At 40.8% G+C, this 20,524-nt stretch overlaps 1 protein-coding gene across 1 annotated transcript in view; it reads right to left on the reverse strand.

Moving 5' to 3' along the window:
- Nucleotides 1-20,524, reverse strand: part of ANKS1B (ankyrin repeat and sterile alpha motif domain containing 1B) — a 786,862-nt gene that overhangs the window by 662,092 nt on the left and 104,246 nt on the right. Inside the window, exon 2 of the mRNA XM_032788573.2 lies at nucleotides 8,163-8,243. Within this exon, the coding sequence (XP_032644464.1) occupies nucleotides 8,163-8,243 (81 nt within the window). The remainder of the gene's footprint in view (nucleotides 1-8,162; nucleotides 8,244-20,524) is intronic.

The raw sequence follows: 20,524 nt of genomic DNA on the forward strand, positions 1-20,524 counted from the left end.
TAACAGATGAGCCAAATCCCACACTCATTCATGCAAACCTACTGATATTAATTTGCCTAAGAACTGAATACAGATTGGAAAACATAGACCAAAATGCTGAATTTCATGTTTCTTCTTTATTTTATTGACTGAATAAAGGGGTTACTCACTGACAGTAATGCTCGTTCTTTTAATGCATCGCCTCCACTGTAAGACACATGAGCCTATCCACATAGTCACTGAACCTTTTAAAACAGTAGCTGGCAGTAAGAGAGCACATGCATGTCCCTTCAGACTTACATTCCATAGAATGAAGGTATAAGAATCCCACTCCCTAGTTCCTCTTCCCCTTCAGAAGTCTTGCTATGAGTTGAGCTCTGAAGCACAGTGCAAGAGGAAGGGTCAGTGTGGAAGGCAGTTTATTTAGAGTACGAGAGTTACTCTTGGTAAGTAATCCCTTTTTCTTCTTCATGACATTGCCTCCACAGAGTCCCATAGCAAGAGATCATCTAATGATACCACACTTGGGTGTTTACTAATCTCCCTGGAAATCCTGTTTTCATTTTTGGCCTCTTACTCTCCATCTCCCAAGATCAATGAGGAACAAAACAACTTTATTATATTTTCATCTATATCTGGTTCCTGTTAGCATTTTTAAATTGTAAGTTGTAGGGATTTACCATATTTTATAATAAAAAATTAAATAGAAGGTGCTATATTAAGCCTTGGGTTTTTAAGCAAAATTCCATATTGATTTCAATAGGAAGTTCTGCTTAAAAATGATAGTAAGGTACAAGCTACAGTTAGCAAGTATGCTAAAAAATAAATCAGTTGTGTCCTACCTGTACATTTGTCTTCTCATGGATGGAATGATCTTCTGACAGCCCTGAATAATTAATAAGTTAACTACACTCATAAGCTAGTAGAAGCAGTTCTTGGCAATCAAACACTGGCTCTTTAAGCAGGGCTGGCTCCAGGCACTAGTGAACGAAGTAGGTGCTTGGGGCAGCCAATGGGAAGGGGTGGCACATTCAGGTCTTTGGCGGCAATTCAGAGGCAGATCCCTTGGTCCCTCTCAGAGCAAAGGACCCGCTACCAAATTGCCACTGAGGAATGAAGTGGTGCAGTTGAGCTGCTGCCGAAGTGCCGCCGATCATGCTTTTTTTTTTTTCCCCTTCGCCGCTTGGGGTGGCGAAAAAGCCTGAGCTGGCCCTGTCTTTAAGAACTGGCAGTATCAAAAATCTAGCAGTACTTTCAAAGCAGACTGCAAAAAACATTATTTAATACATTAAGAACTTAGGACTTGACTAAAAATACAGGCAAATGTAAACCCTGAGGAAATAGCTCTGGTCCCTAAATCTGTCCCAAACACTGCAATAAGAACAATGGCATACTGTCGGAGAGACTGGACAAAGGAGGGAGAAAGCCTACCAGTGACTGAGATACACCCATATCTTGCCACTGAAAGAGCACTGCTGTCTTCAGAAGAAGACATGACAAATCTGGCACAGGGAGGCCAAATAAAGGCAGTGCAGTCCAATGGACCGTTGCACTTGGGTCTTGAATGACATCTTATGCTGGGTTTACCTACCACTGAGAAGGTCAGATTGTGAAAAAAGGCCACAGGAAGCAAGGTTAGCTCCACTACTTCTTTGATCCAAAAGGGGTGGACCCAAGAAACAAGTCCAATCACTGCTGTGTTTCAACTACTTCCTGGTAGAAGCAAATGACTGAGAGCTTTGGCATGATGTGGGCTCTTAGGAGGCCAACACTTTGATATCCAATAAAAATGTGTCTTGAACTGCCTCAAGTGGATGATGGACTTTGGCCTGGTCTACACTACGCATTCAAACCAAATTTAGCAGCGTTAAACAGATTTAACCATGCACCCGTCCACACAACGAGGCCCTTAATATTGATATAAAGGGCTCTTTAAACCGGTTTCTGTACTCCTCCCCGATGAGAGGAGTAGCACTGAAATCGGTATTGCCATGTCGGATTAGGGTTAGTGTGGCAGCAAATCGATGGTATTAGCCTCCAGGCGGTACCCACAGTGCACCATTGTGACCGCTCTGGAAAGCAATCTGAACTCGGATGCACTGGCCAGGTAGACAGGAAAAGCCCCGCAAACTTTTGAATTGCATTTCCTGTTTGCCCAGCATGGAGCTCTGATCACCACGGGTGGCGATGCAGTCCCAAATCCAAAAAGAGCTCCAGCATGACCGTACGGGAGATACTGGATCTGATCGCTGTATGGGGAGACAAATCTGTTCTATCAGAGCTCCGTTACAGAAGACGAAATGCCAAAGCATTTGAAAAAAATCTCCAGGCTATGATACAGAGTCCACAGCACAGTGCTGTGTGACAAGCGTAACGGAAAGCCAAAGAATCAAATGGACGCTCATGGAGGGAGGGAGGGAGGGGGACTGAGGACTCCAGCTATCCCACAGTCCCCGCAGTCTCCGAAAAGCATTTGCATTTGGCTGAGCTCCCAATGCCTGTAGGGTCAAACACATTGTCCGGGGTGGTTCAGGGTATATCTCGTCAATTTACCCCCCCCCCCCATGAAAGAAAAGGGAAAAAATCGTTTCTTGACTTTTTTCAATGTCACCCTATGTCTACTGCATGCTGCTGGTAGACGCGGTGCTGCGGCACTGAACAGCAGCATCCTCTCCCCTCCCTTCCCCTGGTGGCAGATGGTACAGTGCAAAAGGACTGGTAGCCGTCCTCGTCATCATCCCGTGAGTGCTCCTGGCTGGCCTCAGGTGAGGTCGGCCGGGGGCGCCTGGGTAAAAATAGGAATGACTCCCGGTCATTTCCTGCAGATGGTACAGAACGGCTGGTAACCGTCCTCATCATAGCAACTGGGGGCTGAGCTCCATCAGCCCCCCCCTTTCATGTCTAAAGAAAAGATTCTGTACTGCCTGGACTATCATAGCAGCGGGATGCTGGCTCCTCTCCCCCCACCGTTTAATGTCCTGCCTGGACTATCATAGCAGCTGGAGGCTGCCTCCCCCTCATTTTATCTCACTAAAAAGTCAGTGTTTCTTATTCCTGCATTCTTTATTACTTCATCACACAAATGGGGGGACACTGCAATGGTAGCCCAGAGGGTTGGGGGAGGAGGGAAGCAACGGGTGGGGTTGTTGCAGGGGCACCCCCTAGAATGGCATGCAGCTCATCATTTCTGTGGGATCTGATGGAGCTGTGCTCTCTGCTCTCTGGTACACTGGTTCTCTAGTACACTTGCCCCATATTCTAGGCAGGACTGACTCTATTTTTAGATACAACATAAAGGAGGGAATGACCGGGGAGTCATTCCCATTTTTGTCTTTGCGCCCCGGCCGACCTCAGCGAAGGCCAGCCAGGAGCACCCATGACAGCAGCAGACGGTACAGAACGACTGATAACTGTCATCTCATCGCCAATTTACAATGGCATGGCAGACGGTACAGAACGACTGGTAACCATCTCTGCTACCTTGCAAAGGCAAATGAATGCTGCTGTGTAGCGCTGCAGTACCGCCTTGGGATAGCTACCCACAGTGCAACGCTCCAGAAATCGACGCTAGCCTTGGTACATGGACGCACACCACCGAATTAATGTGCTTAGTGTGGCCGTGTGCACTTGACTTTATACAATCTGTTTTACAAAACCGGTTTATGTAAAATTGGAATAATCCCGTAGTGTAGACATACCCTTAGTTAACCTAGGAGTTGTGCTTCAGGATAACAGTAGAGCCACTCAACTGAGACAATATAATATGCTGTTTAAAGGGTAGCATACTGTACTAGTAAGAAGTTAAAAAACATAGAAGATGAATGGAGTACTGCAGCAATTGGGATTAGGTTCAATATTTATTCTATAAACAAAATATTTTGATCAAAATACAACTAAGATGCAATAGTAAATAAATACATATTTTATACTTTTGTTTTCTCCAAATCAGATGAACGAGCAAATGATGTAGAACAATGAAATCAGAATTCAAGGAAAGCTATAGTGTTTATGAGCATGGATAGCTCAGAAGTTGCAGTTTGGGTGGATACAAATTAATGAAGTCTAGGGAGGTAAAAGTTGCCTAAAGAGTATACTTTTAACTGAACACTAAGCAATAAAAAGACCTGGGAGTGATAACAAACATAACCAAGAACGATTTCAAATAGAAAATAAGGACATACAACAGAAAAACTGAATGGCCATAAATGACATCTTAAAGGAATGTATTATATCATCCCCTGAATAACTTATTAGACTATTAGTAGGCTGTGATGCACAATGCTGAACACTGGCAGTAAAAAAAGATCATTGGTGAGATATAAAAGGTACAGAATAGAACAATGATAGAAACGATAGAATGAACTGGTAAAAAAGTGTAATTAGAATAGTTCTGAATTTGATTTGAAGGCATTTTTCATGCTCTAGGTCTCCCACAGCACTTTACAAAGCACTGAGTTTGCTACTGATAGGACAGTTATTGTGAGGTCTAACATAGCATATTAAGCATTTGGTGGTAAATAACCTCGATGTCCTGGCCAACATTTCTTCTTTTACTAAAATAGACTTTGATGTTCAAAGTTGTTTGTTATCATCTACTCTTTCAAAGAGTGCCAAGGTAACCTTAACTTACTATAGACATCTATCAAAAATGTAAAGAACGGATATCTTTCTAACAGCTCATTTGAAGAGTATGTACTGTGGATGCCATGAAACTGATAGGATTAAAGCTGTGTTGATAGAACACAAGAATCAGAGGTCATGGACTAAAGCTAAAAAATAGCTTTAAAGGAGTTTAAGAGAAATGTTCTACATAAATGTGAATAACCATATTAAAGCAATGTTAAAGGTACATATTTAAAATCACAAACAAACAATCAGAAAATGTCAAAATTAAGACTCCAGTAACAATGTTGATTCGGCTCCATTGTGCATCCTGTATATTTTATAGTAAATACTAATATATTTATTATAACCTACAAGCTTAACCAGAAAAAGGAAGGAACAGACAATGCAATATATCTGCAATACAGCCAATTAAAGTTGCTGTAGAAAACCTTATTTTTTTAATTTTCTGACGATTTGTGATTTTAATTTGCAACCCTAACATTTTAATGTACCTTTTGTCATTTCATTTATTTTGCTATTTAAAATTAAAAGGGGAAAAGGACATTGTCTTTGTTTAATTTTACTGTAAAAAAATGTATTGAAGTGAATGGGAAGGGGGAAGAGTTAATTTCCACACTAGCAGATTGTTGTGTTTTGTTTGGCTTGCGACTGTTTTTAATAGGTTTACATTGTGACAGCTCTTTTGTTACAACACAAAGAAATATTTCCTTTTTTCAAAAAATAGTAAAAGTTGGATATTTGGAAAATACTATTGAATGTAACAAATATGCAGAAACCCAATCACAGGATCTTCAGAAAAAATGCACTCTTGTTTTGTTTTCTGTCCCTGATAAGACAGTGTTTTTGTACAATTTTGAAACCTGTGTGTACCAGCGTTATATTTACAATTTCTCTCATATAAATTTTCCCAGCAGACGCTCCTGCTTTGCTCATCTCTTTGCTCAAGGAAGCAGCTGTCCTTTTGCCTGTCAAAATAGGCAGCATAAATGTGCATTGTGATCTCTCAGAGTGGTCATGGGGAGATTAAGACTTCATTAGGTATTCCTAACTCTTACCAAATTACAATGAGCAAGCTCAGAATTGATTTTGAAGTCAGTCAGAGTTGAGGATGCTCTGCAACTGTCAGGAGGTACTTATACCCCATAGGATTGTGCCTTATGTCTATATCAACTTTCAAAAAATCCTGTCTAAACCTGCCTTTGACTTCAATGGAAGTAGAGTTAGGTTAACAATTACTGTGTTTGAAAATAATATCCTAACCTCTGAAAGAAAAAATAGTGTAATGTATGAAAACACTAACTAAATAGATAATGTAAATAGACCTAAAGAGGCATCATACTCTCCTTATGTTGGAGAATGCTAATAGGTTATTATGATTAGCCAGACATCTATGGCTGGTTCTGCATATCATATCAACATTTATGCTTCTGCTAAGATTTTCACTTTTTAAAGTAGCAAAGCAATGGTTTGTGTTTAATACTCCCATATTTTCTGAAATAGTCACAGCTACACTAAAAAAACTGGGCAGTTTTTGCAAGCTAAGCCTTGGTCTTCTGACAACTGGGAATACACAGTTGTACAAGGAATAAATCATAGGAAAAGGCCCATGATGTTTCTATTTTTTCAAAGTTTAGTGGACTACTTTAATTACTTTGGGCTAATTCCAGGGAGATAAATGACAGTAATTGACTATTCTGAACCTAACTCCAGAAGTGAAACTTGGAGGATTCACAATATTGACCTTAGCATTATTTTCTTGTGTCTGTTAATTTAGAAATAAAATTAGCATGTATGGACTGTAACATGTATATGATCTATAGCAGGGGTAGGCAACCTATGGCAGCGTGCCACTGGTCTGGGGGGCTTTGCATTTTAATTTAATTTTAAATGAAGCTTCTTAAACATCTTAAACATTTTAAAAACCTTATTTACTTTACATACAACAATAGTTTAGTTATATATTATAGACTTATAGAAAGAGACCTTCTCAAAATGTTAAACTGTATTACTGGCATGCGAAACCTTAAATTAGAGTGAATAAATGAAGACTCGGCACATCACTTCTGAAAGGTTGCCGATCCCTTATCTATAGTAATATTAGGGAAATGGCATCATTGGGCCTTTGGCAAAAACCCCTTGTGTCTGTCCCCTCCAGTGCTGCCTGACATTCTTCTCCCAGCCAGATACCACTTGTGGGTACTCACTACAGCTCCCCATACTTCTAACAAGTCTAGAGGCTGTTACTGAATGAGTCCTGTCGGCAGAGCAGAACGCCTGTCTTTAGGAAGTCTTACACTTGTCCCTGTGATGGGTGGAGATCCCTTGAGTTCCCACCAGACCACGGTTTGGGTTGCTTCCCTTCTCTGGTACTCAGACTCCTTCCCCTGCTTGGGGTATACAAGCGTATAGCCAGACAAAATAAAGGCCTTTCCCCCCACCCACCCAAGGATGGGTGGGATCAAAGTAAAGAAAGGAAAATGGGAAAAAAGAGTCCTCAGTCTCTTGGGCAGTTTCTCATTCACCTTTCGGAGCCCAGCTTGTTGGCAGGCTTTTTATTGTGCTGATCAGGGTTAGAGTCCATCCTTAGACACCCCTCCTCCTTTTGGTAGCTACAGATACCACTGAGGGAAAAAACTTCCACCACCAATGCATGTGGCAAGCACATGCACCTACAATGGAATGGACATGAACAATCACTCAAAGAAGAACCAGCAGTCTCTGAGTCTTCCCCGAGTTGTCACCCCTTTCTGTGGCAGGTTTCTCTATTTTTACGGCCAACCTAGCCCTGAAGGTGTGCCTGGTTAGTACTGCCTGGACCCAGAAGAGCTCATTGGCTTCCTTCTTTGAAGAGCTTCTTAGCTTCCTCCTCAATAGAGTGAAGGCATGCCAGCTCACATATCCCACTCCTCAAGTTGCAACGACAGTCTCCAGGCAGGTCACCTCCATCTCCTATTTCCCACAGAAAAAAAATTGACTCTAGTGTGGTCCTTTCCCACCTGATATTGCACTCTAATGCTGTTGGACTGTAACATGAGACACCACCATATTATATGTGGGTTCAGATCTTTCATGGTATGGAGCCAGCATAGAGGAACATGATCAATGATCAAGGAGAAAGGACTGCCTAGCAGGAAATACCTGAGGGAATCCATGGCCCACTTAATTGATAATGCCTCCTTTTCTCTAAGTATAGGGTCATTCCTCTGTTCCTCCACAAAATTCCCACCCCCAGGGAAGTCCTCCAAGATGGTCAGACTGACCTAAGCCATGGGAAATCCAGGAGGCAAGTTGGTTGGGAGTTGATTACCTCTCCCTTCCATCACACATCACCGCCATATTGGTGCACATAACAAAATTCAATCCGCACATGCGTGGGAAAATTAGAGGGAACACTGGGCACTGCTACCAAAATTTTCTGATCAAAGTCACATGGGGTACAGGAACATCTGAAATGAAACCCATAGGGACAATACTCAAAGAAGAAGTCAGTGTCATGCTACAAGCTTTAAGTTTACCCAGAGAAATATGGTCATAAATATTGGGCACATGGCACTTACTTGTGTCCATTTAAAGCTGCATGGTGTAAAGCAGTGTAACCCGAACTGTCTGTGCAGTTTATATTTGGGCCTCGCCAGATGCTGCAAATAAAACACAATTGTAAAGTTATTGTTCGTAATGGCAAAGAAAAATGTTTGAAGATAGGTGAAATTATAATACAAATGTAAAGATTTCTGTAATGTAAGTGGCTAATTTATCAGGCGCAAATTATCTAGAAATGCCTTGTATGTGGAAAGTGACATATTGATGACATTTATTTACAAAAATCATTTTGCATATGTTCATTTTATAGCAATCTTGAACTTCATGTAGGGCAATTCTTAATGATTAATGACTATTCTGTAATTCAAGTCAGATCTCTTCTTCCAGTAATAAGGTTCTGTTACTTGGAATTCTCTACTGAATATATTGAGATACACTGTGATTTCATATACACCAGTTTTTCACCAGTATAACTTTGTTGACTTCAGTTCAGTTACTCTTAATTTATACCAGTGTGAGATTAGTTGTTGCCAATAACCTCCTTTAAAGAGATACTGTCAATTTAAAAATCACACTCTGCCTGCTATATGTACTTCTTGTTTTGACAAATAACCCCAAAGATTATATAACCAAAAAATCAGTAAAAAATGTTTTCTCTATTTATTCAGCATGCTAACTTTGTGCATTTGACAGTAATTTGTGTATAGTCAGCTTCATTATTTACAGTTAGTTTTCCTGTTGATTACCTGTTATTCACAAAACAATATGTAAGAAAATATGTAAGAAAATATGATTGTAAAACTACAAAAATTAATGCAGTACCTGAAAGTACTTTCAATTCATTTTTAATTGATTAAATTTCAAACTATGTCCCTTTAAATTGTGGAAGCATTTAGTATTATATTACTTTATACAATATAGACTTTTCAAAAATTAATGTTTTAACTTTCAGTGCATGGAATTATGAGACTTAAGCAGCTGTCCTGGTTCATATCAAGTATGAACATAATTTTCAGCCTTCATAGATAAACAATAGTCTTGCTTTATTTCCTTAGGGAATTATGTGCTGTGTTTTCAAAGAAAATGGTCTGAAGCAATTCAGTTAAAAAAACAAATTCTGCGTTTGCGATGATCAAAGTCACCAGACATGGCTGTAGAAATGGCTAGATGTGTCTAAGATATTTTTTTTAAATACTCTTATATTAAGGTCTGTATTTGTTGACTAGAGATTACCTATTTCCATATTTCAGTCTTTTTTCAGTATTTGTGCCTGAATGATTAGTTAGTTCCAAATTATAAATAATTGTATTTTTTCAAGAAGAATATTATAGCTATTCTGTATAAATGGCACCATACATTATGGACAGTTTGATTCTATGCTAAATACTTCACCTCCCACTGAAATCAATAGGAATTGAGGACACACAGCCCCTTGCAGATTCAGGCTTTAAACGTCTTCTTGGAAGTTATTATGAAGCAAAATCTATTTCTTGGTGTCTTTCAAGAATTAGAAAGGTGTATTTCAATTTTCCTATGTTCTAACATAATACATACAAAGCATTATGTCTATTCTTTTTTACCCAGAGATTCTCACTGTGTGTCCAATAATAGGAATTCCAGCCGCTTTGAAAATGTTACTCAATATGTCATGAGAGCAACTTGCAGCTATAAGAGTCACCTTTATCTCTGGAGCCTTCAATTAAAATAGTTAATTTCAGCTTCCTGAAGAAGGAAGAATTGAAAAGAATTTTGGCATATTAAAAAATTGACAAAATAAACATTATTAGATGCTAATTCCTTTCTTCTAAAGATGACATATCCACTAATTTGTCACTGATGACTGTACTTAGGCTTAGCCTCCAGACAAATCAAAGAACAAAAATTGTTGCCATTCAATAGAAAAAAGAGGGAGTATTTCGAATTCAATGCTATGTAGAAAAGACCGAACCAAAAATTGTTTTCATCTCAACCTGTTTGATTCCTTATTTTTATGGTGTCAATTCAATAAATAGTTGTTTGAGGGATACTAACTTTTCTGCTTTTTTGCTTTATTACTTTCCCTAAAAGTTATCTTTCATTGCTTATTACTTTGCTTTAGAGACAACTGATGAATGATGGAATAATTTAAAAACAAATTCTTGCCATTTAATTTCTCTTCTCTGAAATCAACACATTCATTAGGCCAAATATATCCTTAAAAGGGTGGAGGATGATTAGTAACTATATTTTTACATCCATGAATATAGTATTTAATATTTTACTGTTTTTAGGTTTTTTTACACAACACTGAAAGAACATATTCAAAATACTGCTAAATCTAGAATTATTATTAAGGCCTTTATTCTGAAAACACTTAAACATGTCCTTATATTTAAGTATATATGTATTTTAAGTACTTGAAATCCATAACTATTGTACAAACTATGTACTTTAAATACAAAACTATTGACGTCAATAGGACTATTCACACACTTAGAGTAAAGCACATGCTTGTTTGTAGGATCAGGACCTATATTGTTAAGGCCAGATTGTGTACCAAGGGCCATAGCTAAAGTTTTCAAAAGTACAGTTGACCAGAGGACAATAATTCCATTTTGCAACGATTTCAAGGTTACATATTTTTTGTTCTGGAATGGAATTGAAACAAAACCTTTCAAACATTTTTGTGAAATGAAATTGTATCAAAAAGTCTGGTTTTGGATTGAAAAGGTCAGGTTTTCAAGTCAGGTCTCAGAACATCTCTTGCTCTCTCTCTCTCTCTCTCTCTCTCCAAGTGCTTTCAGAGCTGGGAGACCAGAGAACAGCAGCTGAAGGCAGCACCACCGCCAGCAGCAGCAGAGAAGTAAGGATGGCATGGTATGGTATTGCTACCCTTACTTCTGTGCTGCTCCTGCTGCTGCTGGTGGCACTGCCTTCAGAGTTGGGTGTCCAAAGAGCCACCACCACTCCCAACTCTGACTTCAGAGCTGGGTGGCTGTATATGTACTTGTGTGGCAGGAGTGGGGTGGGGATGTAAACGACTACAGGCACAACGAAGGGGGAGACAATCAAATAAGTTTGAGAACCACTATCTTAGGTCGTGTGGAGAGACCCTTTCTTGAAATACATTTTCAGCAGTAAATTATTCAGACACTGTAGATGTCAGAGATGCCAACCTTGCTCTGAAACTTTTAGGGCTGTTTAAGAAAAAAATTAGGGGGGAATTAGGGAGGTGGCTTGGACCTCTCTCTCTCCCCCCCTCCTTCTCTCCTTCTTTTCCCCTGCAGAAACCAGGACCTCTCTGCCCCAGTCCCCTCCTCTCTCACTTCCCTTGTCCCTGGAGAAACCAGGATTTCTCCCCGCTCCTATCCCCTCCCCTCTCTGTATGTTGCTGGGGGGGCAGGTCTGGGCCCCCTCCCCCCATTGTGCCCCTGACTCCCACCTCCAAAAAGGGAGGAGAGGATCGGCCCTGGGAAGCCTCTCTCCTATGCCACCGAAGGACCTTAATTACTTTGGCCAGTCCCGGGCCTTGGCCATTTTCCTGGGATGATCCTAATCCTCTTCTTCCTCCTCTCTCATGTTCCCACTTTTCTCCTCTGCCACTGCCTCCTCCTGCCCCTCTGGGTTCTCCTCTCCTGCAGACTGCACAGTGAGGGTCTGACAGGAAGCAAGCTGTGGCAATTGTCAGTGTGGCTTGGGCTACTGGTTTTACTAGCCACAGGATGCATGTTGTGCTTTAACTGCCCCCTGTGGACCTTGGGGACATATGTGAGGTACCTAGAGCATGTTAACATAGTCCAGCAGGGTCCACACAGGGCAGTTATTGAGCAACACCAAGGACTGTGGAAAATTAGGGAGGGATGGCACCTCTGAAATATATATTTTCTCTTCCTTCCCTTGGTCTATCAGGATCACTTCTGAGAAAAAAGGAAAATGGTTACAATCTGAACCAGTTCATTCCAAATGCTGTCATTTATTGATTTATTTATCTTTGGTCTTCTGAAAAGCAATATTGAAAGTAATGCAGCAGTTAAAATAATCTGCAATAGATTCCTTCCCCTTTTGGTTAAAGGTTCTCTTAAAACAAGAATTATCTTTCTGTAAGGAATTAGCTTGGATCAAGCCTATTGGCCTTCATATTTCCCATAGGATTTTTGACTAGTTGCAGAAGGCATGAAATATTTGGGAGAAACTCCTACGTCTCCTTCCTCATGGGTGGAAGGCTCTTCAAGGACAAGATATTAATAATCCTTGGGGTCTTTGTCTTGACTAACATTCTAATGAGATGTTAAACTCCTCTACATCTACAGCAGTTTGCTGCTAACACAATCCGTGCCCACTTTGAACTAAGAGAGGAACATCCTCTGACAAAGGGGAGGTTAAGACTGAGAGACTAGAATTGCTGGGCAGTAGCACTGGTGTTTGGAAACCTTCCCTTGCTCAGACAGGCATGCTACAGTGGCTTTACAACCTTGTCATATCTGGGCCACTTTTCTCCTTTAATACTGACCTAGTGCTTCAGGATTAAAGCCATTTGTATTGTCCACTGGCATAATGCCGGCATGAGATATTATTAGACCTCTCTTCTGTATTGCTTTTGGGACAACTCTCAGTACAACCAATAAGGTGGAAACCTAGGCTAAACTGCCATGACACACACAGGGAGGAACCTTGAAGGGGAAAATTTTACCTTTACCTTTTCCTGAAGATTCCAGCTATTTGGATGTCTGCTGGTACAGGCATGCTGGTGGTATGGGCTAGATTGATTTGCTTTGCTGCTGAGAAAAGCCAGTGAAAGGAGTGGTTAAATGGCAGGCTAGGTTAGGCTGCATTGACACACTCACAGACCCAAAATTTATGGAACTTGTGGGAATATAGAAGGTCCACTAGCACAGGTAAGCTAGTGTGATGGCTACACTACTTTGGCTACACTCCTGTACAAAGCCTATGGAAGATGTGATAACATGGTGGGTTGAGTTGAGCCACACTGTTGGAGGAAGCCAGAAAGAATGTATTCTACTGGTGCAGGCCAGCTCTTGCTATTGGTCAGATCACTCTGCTATGTTGCTGAAGGAAGCCCAAGGGAAGTGTGGTGACATGACAGGCTAGCTTAGGCTGTACTGCACTGACACACATAGATACTGAGGAAGCCAGAATTAGTGCTGATTCAGCACAGAGGATCTTCAGGTTGCCCTAAAAGGAAGGTCAAAAGGCTCCGATTACTGAAAATCTAATTTATTTGATGTTTCCAGCAGTCTGTGAGTGGAAATTCTCACACTCTAAAGCTCTTTGGTGTGTCCAGTAGTTAGTTTAAAACTGTTCTCAGAGTTACAGTAAACGGTGCAGGACAGCAGTGCTGCAGCAGTCAGGCAGAGGAAATCCTATTTCAAAGAAGGAAGGGGAGGAGCATAAATTGCCTTCCTTGTGAAATTAGCAAGTCTAACCTATGAATAGTGACAAAACCAGTGGATACCTATATATGAGAAGCATTTAATAGCTTATGTCTTATGGAAGACAACCCTTTGTCTCTAAAGGGAATGTGAAACAAATCAAGTTACCATTCAGTCTCCAGGAAAGAATATTCCTTGACAGAAGAATGAGTCTTTAACTGTGTTTGTATTTAATACTACTCAAACTTGCTAGTCCAAATTTCTTCTGTGCATTTAGCAAACAGAAACTTTTCACAGGGTTTTATAAACATTAGTAAAGTCTGGAAAACCTTGCTGTTAACTAATTTAAGAGTGAGTTTTATGAAATTTATTAAGCCTGTCCTAGTACTTTTAAAATATAATGAAATTGTAGTTTTATTTTAAGAAGCAAATGTCCTTTTTGAAGACTTTACTTTTTTCAAGGAAGTAAAGATTTAATTGATGCTGAATAAAAACTGTGTAATTGAATCCAACAATGAATTTCTCCTATTAACTATTTCCTGAAGAGAAGCAAAAAGGAACTTAACTGTGTTTCTTGTGCTGCTTCAACTGCATTGGCAGAAATATGAAGACTTTTGATGGCATTTACTCTTAATGTAAACAGAATTGATCTTTTCAAGCAGATGTAAAATATTAGCCAAAAAACCTTTTTTTTAAGGCTGAATAAATTAAATTAAAATGAACAACAACAACAAAACCCAACAACTTTGCATTTCTAGAATGTTAAAGTTGCAAGAAAAGCATTTGAGATAGCAAATTCCAAAAGTTAAAGCTGATTTAACCATTTTAACTGAGCCATATCACAAATCCTGTATATATTAATACACCAGAAAATCTTCATTGTGAAGTAAGTGTCGTACACATGCAATATACCTAACACAAAAGCAAGAAAATTAGAAGTTAAGCCACATAACACTATACTCTATACTCCTCCACACACAGGTCTGCACCTTGCCATGCTCCTGAGGGCATTTTGTGCCAAAAAATTATAAATTCTGCATCAAAAAATTAAAAATTCTGCACACAGGATTTTAAAATTCTGCAAAATTCTGTAAATTTTATTTCTCAAATAAATGTGGAGGCTCTATCATGGCATTGGAGAGCACAGACCATTGGCTGTACAGAGGTGGGAGATCATTGTGCAGCTCCCACCCAGGACAAGGACTCAGCGGTGAGGCTGCACACAACCCTGACACACTGCAAGGACTGGTCCTGCTCTAGAAACACCCTACAGGGGGGCCTGCCCCTCTGTGCCAGGTGCACCAGGTGTGGGGATGCGGGCTCAGCAAGGAGGGATCCAAGTGTGGAGGGGCTTTGTGTGGGGGAATCCAGGTGTGGGTTGAGAGGGTTCTGTATGGAGGATTCTGGCTGTGGGAAGCTGAGTGGGGGATTCTGGATGCACAAGAGATTGTTGTGGAGTTCTGGGTGCAATGGTAATGGGACTCTGCAGGGGGGTCCAGGTGAAGGTGGTTGGGGCTCAGCACGTGGGGTATGGGTATGGAGGGATAAAGCTTAGGAGGTGGGTATCAGTTTGGGGAGCTCAATGGGGGGCTCCAGATGCTGCGAAATAGGGCTCAGTGGGGTGGGAATCCAGGGTTGGGGCTTATTAGCGTAGGGATCAGGATGCAGGTGGCTCGTTGGAGTGGTCCAGGTATAGTGGGAGTGAGGCGTGTCAGGAGGAGTTCTGGGTGTGGTGGGAGTGAGGCTCAGCAGGAGGGTCTGGGTATGAGGGGATCTGGATGCATGGGGGTTAGGTGTATGGGGGAGCAGCTCCCTGTACAGTGATCCCTCCCCCTGCAGCTTAGGAGCAATAGATGCAGGAAGTGCAGGGAGGGGCAGCTTCCTACAGCCAAGGGAGAAATCTAGGGGTGGTTCTGACACAGTCCCGGATATTGTGCAGCCAAAGGAAGAGAAAGTCCTGTCCTCCCCAGCCCAGATGGGAATAGCAGATGAGCCCAGTGCAGGACAGGAGGCACCAGTCGGTTCTTCCCCAGTCCCGCCCCCTGCCCCACAGTGATTTACATCTCTGCCAGCTGTCCTGCGCACCCAAAACATACTGCTGAGGAGGGCCGTATGACCACTCTTGTGTCTTCCCTTTGCTTCCCCATCATTTTTCTGCAGGGAAGCAAAGAAATCTGTGGGGGACATAAATTCTGTGCATGTGCAGTGGTGCAGAATTCTACCAGGCGTAATTACCATTACCACAACCTACCATACAGTACAGACTGTACATCACAGCTTGAATCTGTCCCCTCAACAGAAACCCCTTAACTATACTAACTTCTCCCAACTCTAGTAGTTGTGGGTGCTTTGGTGGTAGTTTGGCATGCTGGGAGTGAGTAATTTGGTGAATACAATGATGAAAGGCTGGCATTCCTAGGAGGACAGTTATGGTTGTGCTGTATAGTACTGCAATTTTTAGCTACTATCTGTAGAACGGGCAAAAATTTCCCTTAAACTATGAGGTGCATTTGAAGAACTGGATGGCTGAGCAGAGAGTTCCTATGAAGAATAAAATGATTAAATGTGGTTGAGAGGGAGTTATTCTGTTTATATTCTTACATTGCATTGTCATTTCAACAAGGCCAAATGTGAAGTCAGACATCTAGAAACAAAGAATGCAGGACATACTTCCAGGATGAGAGACTATTTTGGGAAGCAGTATCTCTGAAAAAGACTTGTGGGTCATGGTGGATAATCAGCAGCTGAACATGAGCTCTCAGTGTGATGTAATAGCCAAGAAGTCTAATGGGATCCTTGGATGTATAAACAGGGTTATATTGAGTAAGAGTACAGAGGTTATATTACCTCTATATTTGGTACCAGTACAACTGCTATTGTAAAACAGTGTCCATTTCTGGTGTCCACACTTCAAGAAGGATGTTGAAAAACTGATAAAGGTTCAGAGAAGTGTCTTGAGAATGACTAAAGGACTGGAAAACATGCTTAATGACAAAGACCCAAGGAGCTTAATCTATGTATCTTTATCAAAGAGAAAGTTAAGCAATGACTTGATCATAATCTATACATTCCTACATAAGAAGAGAAATATGATAATAGAGGGGTCTTCAATCGGGAAGACAAGAAATAACTGTTGACAGTTGAAGTTAGACAAATTTAGATTACAATAAAATAAAGTACAGAATTTTAACAGCGAGGGTAATTAAATATTGGAACAACTTACCAAATGTTCTGGTAGATTCTTAATTATTAGAAAATTTTAATTTATGATTGGATTTTTTTCTAAAAGATATGCTCTAATTCAAATGGGAATTAATTCAGAGAAGCCTGTGTTTTCCAGCAGGCAGACTAGATTACCATAACGGTCTCTTCTGGTTTTATAATCTATGAACCTACACCAAAAAAACAAACAAAAAAAGCACTGTACTCTTCCCCCTAGTGTGCAGGGGATCATAACAACAATGAGATATGTCCTCTCTCATGTTAGCTGGACCCCCCAGCTAGCATTCAAGAGAGTTCTAGGTCCACATAAGGCCCTACGGTTGCACAGCTACACTTGCAGGGAAAGACGTAGTATTAAAATGTGGACAGTAAATGAATTTTCAGAGATGAATGATAAAATAATGAAAGTGCCCATATTCTTCAATATCATAACAGTTTGCAAGTTGGCATTCTCAACTCTGGCACTAATCTAATCTTCACAATGTCCAAATATTTCACAGACTGTCATTTGATAACAGTAGAATGGAACTGGAATTCAAGTTGTGTCTTATCACCATGTTTCATTCTCAGTTGACTGCTAAAGCTTTCACAGTTTCACTGAAAGATGTTGTGACAGCTTGAAAATCGTGATCACAACCAGTCCTGTGGGTTTCACATGGGTATGTTGATGTTTGCAGCATTTTACTGACACATGACTTACACCAGGGGTAGGCAACCTATGGCATGGGTGCCGAAGGCGGCACGTGAGCTGATTTTCAGTGGCACTCACACTGCCCGGGTCCTGGTCACCAGTTTGGGGGGTTCTGCATTTTAATTTAATTTTAAATGAAGCTTTTAATTTAATTTTAAAAGCCTTATTTAGTTTACATACAACAATAGTTTAGTTATGTACTATAGACTTATAAAAACGTTAAAATGTATGACTGGCACACGAAACCTTAAATTAGAGTGAATAAATGAAGCTTCGGCACAGCACTTCTGAAAGGTTGCCGACACCTGACTTACACTCTTACTAACTTACTATTCTCACCAAGTTGCTCATTTCCTTTATGAGTTACAGTCGAATCAAATCCAATGTACTTCCAACTATGAATACATTGTATAGGTCATACTGGAGATAAACGTATGAAAGAAATTGGTTAGCCCACAGTGAATAGCAGTTTTTTCACTGCTTTTATTTGTTCTTTAGAGGCAGTCACTTCATTCACCCTTGTGGAAAGGACCCAAACAAGGACCTATGCACCACTTTATTAATTATTATTTACTGTAAAGTCTATGAACCCCCACTGAGTTAGGCACTGTCCAAACAGAATTATAGATAGTCCATGCCCCCAAATATTTACAATCTAAATAGACTACACAAAAGGTAAAAGAAACGGATATAAAGAGATAAGCAGAATTACAGAGAAAAGATTTGCAAAAATCACGTTAGTTCCATGTTGTTGGGGGTTTTTTAGGGGAGGCAGGAAGCTTGATAGCAGGTTGTTTTATTTTATAATTCTTTTGGCTGGGGTTTTGTTAGGAGGGAATTAGGTAAACAGAAGGACAAAGGAAGGGAGAGGAAACTTAGAATACAGAGGTTGTAAGTGGACTAATGCAGAAGAGAAGAGGGAGGGAAGGAAGGAAAGAGGGGAGCATGGAGGATGGGTGGAGTGAGGCTGAGGTGAAAAGACTGTGAGGTAGCTGGAGCAAACAGGCAATCAGCACAGGAATAAGAATGTTCAGAGTAAATGCTGTAGAAAGCAGTGCAGTGACAACAAGGAAGTCAGTGGTCCCTGCTGAGATTGCTCACTAGATTGCTCTTGCCAGCTTAAGTTTCTCTGGTCCCTGGATCTAGCTCCTCCATGGAATTACTTTCTTCTCTGACACACATGGCTAGGAAGAGGAAGGTGGCACTTCACATGTCAATGCCCCTGCACATTACTGGGTCTGAGTTTATTATGTGGCAGGGATGGCTCTGGTTCTGCCTCATGTGTCCCTAACCCCTAATACTGTAGTATCTGCTGAGGCTGCTCCTTGAGTCCCAATTAAGACCTTAAATGGAGGGATAAGGTGGTGCAGAGAGGCATGGAACTAGTGAATTTCAACCCTAGACCTCATCCTGCTGCTACTGTCAAAAACCCCATCAGCTTCAATGGGAGAAGGTTAAGACCCTTCATTTGTCCATTTTTTCACAGGACAAAAGACATATAGATTTCTTTTATTGCTAGAATTATGACCCATATTTTCAAATGTGTATGTTCACTTTTGCATACACCTGATATACAGACCCAAGTTAGGGTCACATGAGTGCGTAGTTATGTGCCTGCAAAAATTTCTGATTTGCACACGCTCATTTCATATTTGCAGCCACACAAGTTGGGCACACACAGAAATGTGCACACAATTTGAAGAGCGCTTTTGAAAATATGGACCTTTCTACATGTTGTACACACCATGAAATTATTAAAATGCAAAACCATAATTTTGTCTCACTGTGAAGAAATGTTCACTAGCTCCTATCCCTCTTTTATTTGATACATAGATACCACATGCTCCACAATTAGGATGACCATATTTCCCTATGCTGAATGCGGGAAACCTGGTATAATTACTCATATTCAAGAGAGTTCAATGGCAATCAATCAGAACTATGCAGTACAAATGTTCAAATTAACATCAAGTTGACTGAACCCCCATTAAAAAGAAATACTGCATAGCTGGCTTCTTTTTATTTACCTTCTTATCTTTATCAAGTATTCTTAAAACTACAATACTCATCTGACAGAGTGAGATGGGTACCCAGAAGTCACCTACCACAGGACAGGCCCAACAAGGAACATAACAGAACACCACTGGCCATCATGTATGGCCCCCAGCTAAAACCTCTCCAGCACATCATCAACAATCTACAATCTATCCTGGAAAACGATCCCGCACTCTCATAGACCTTGGGAGGCAGGCCAGTCGTTACTTACAGACAGCCCCCAACATGAAGCAAACACTTACCAACAACTACACACCACACCACAGAAACATTAACCCAGGAATCAATCTCTGTAACAAACCCCATTGCCTACTCTGTCCCCATATCTACCCTAGCAACACCATCAGAGGACCCGACCACATGAGCCACAGCATCAGGGGATCATTCACCCGCACATCTACTAATGTGATATATGCCATCATGTGCCAGCAATGCTCCTCTGCCATGTACATTGGCCAAACTGGACAGTCTCTATGTAAAAGAATAAATGGACACAAATCAGACATCAGGAATGGTAACATACAAAACAGTAGAACACTTCAATCTCCCTGGACATTCTACAACAGATTTAAAAGTAGCCATACTTCAACAAAAAACTTCAAAAAGAAACTGCAGAGCTACAGTTCATTTGCAAATTTAACACCATTAATTTGGGCTTGAATAGGGACTGGGAGTGGCTGGCTTACTACAAAAGCAATTTTCCCTTTCTTTGTATTGACACCTCATCCACCTTCAATGAATTGGCCCTGTCAACACTGGTTCTCCACTTGTAAGGTAACTCCCTTCTCTTCATGTGTCAGTATATTTATGCCTGCATCTGTAATTTTCACTCCATGCATATGAAGAAGTGGGTTTTTTACCCATGAAAGCTTATGCCCAAATAAATCTGTTAGTATTTAAGGCTTTAGAGTTCACACGGGGAGGGATGACACATACCCTTCTCCCCCACACACACATGGGGAGAGGTGACACACACACACTCCCATACACTTCTCTCATACAGAGCTTTGATCAACCAACCAACCCGACCCTCCCTGCCCAG

The sequence above is a fragment of the Chelonoidis abingdonii genome, chromosome 1 (assembly GCF_003597395.2).
Source record: "Chelonoidis abingdonii isolate Lonesome George chromosome 1, CheloAbing_2.0, whole genome shotgun sequence".
Taxonomy (NCBI): domain Eukaryota; kingdom Metazoa; phylum Chordata; order Testudines; family Testudinidae; genus Chelonoidis; species Chelonoidis abingdonii.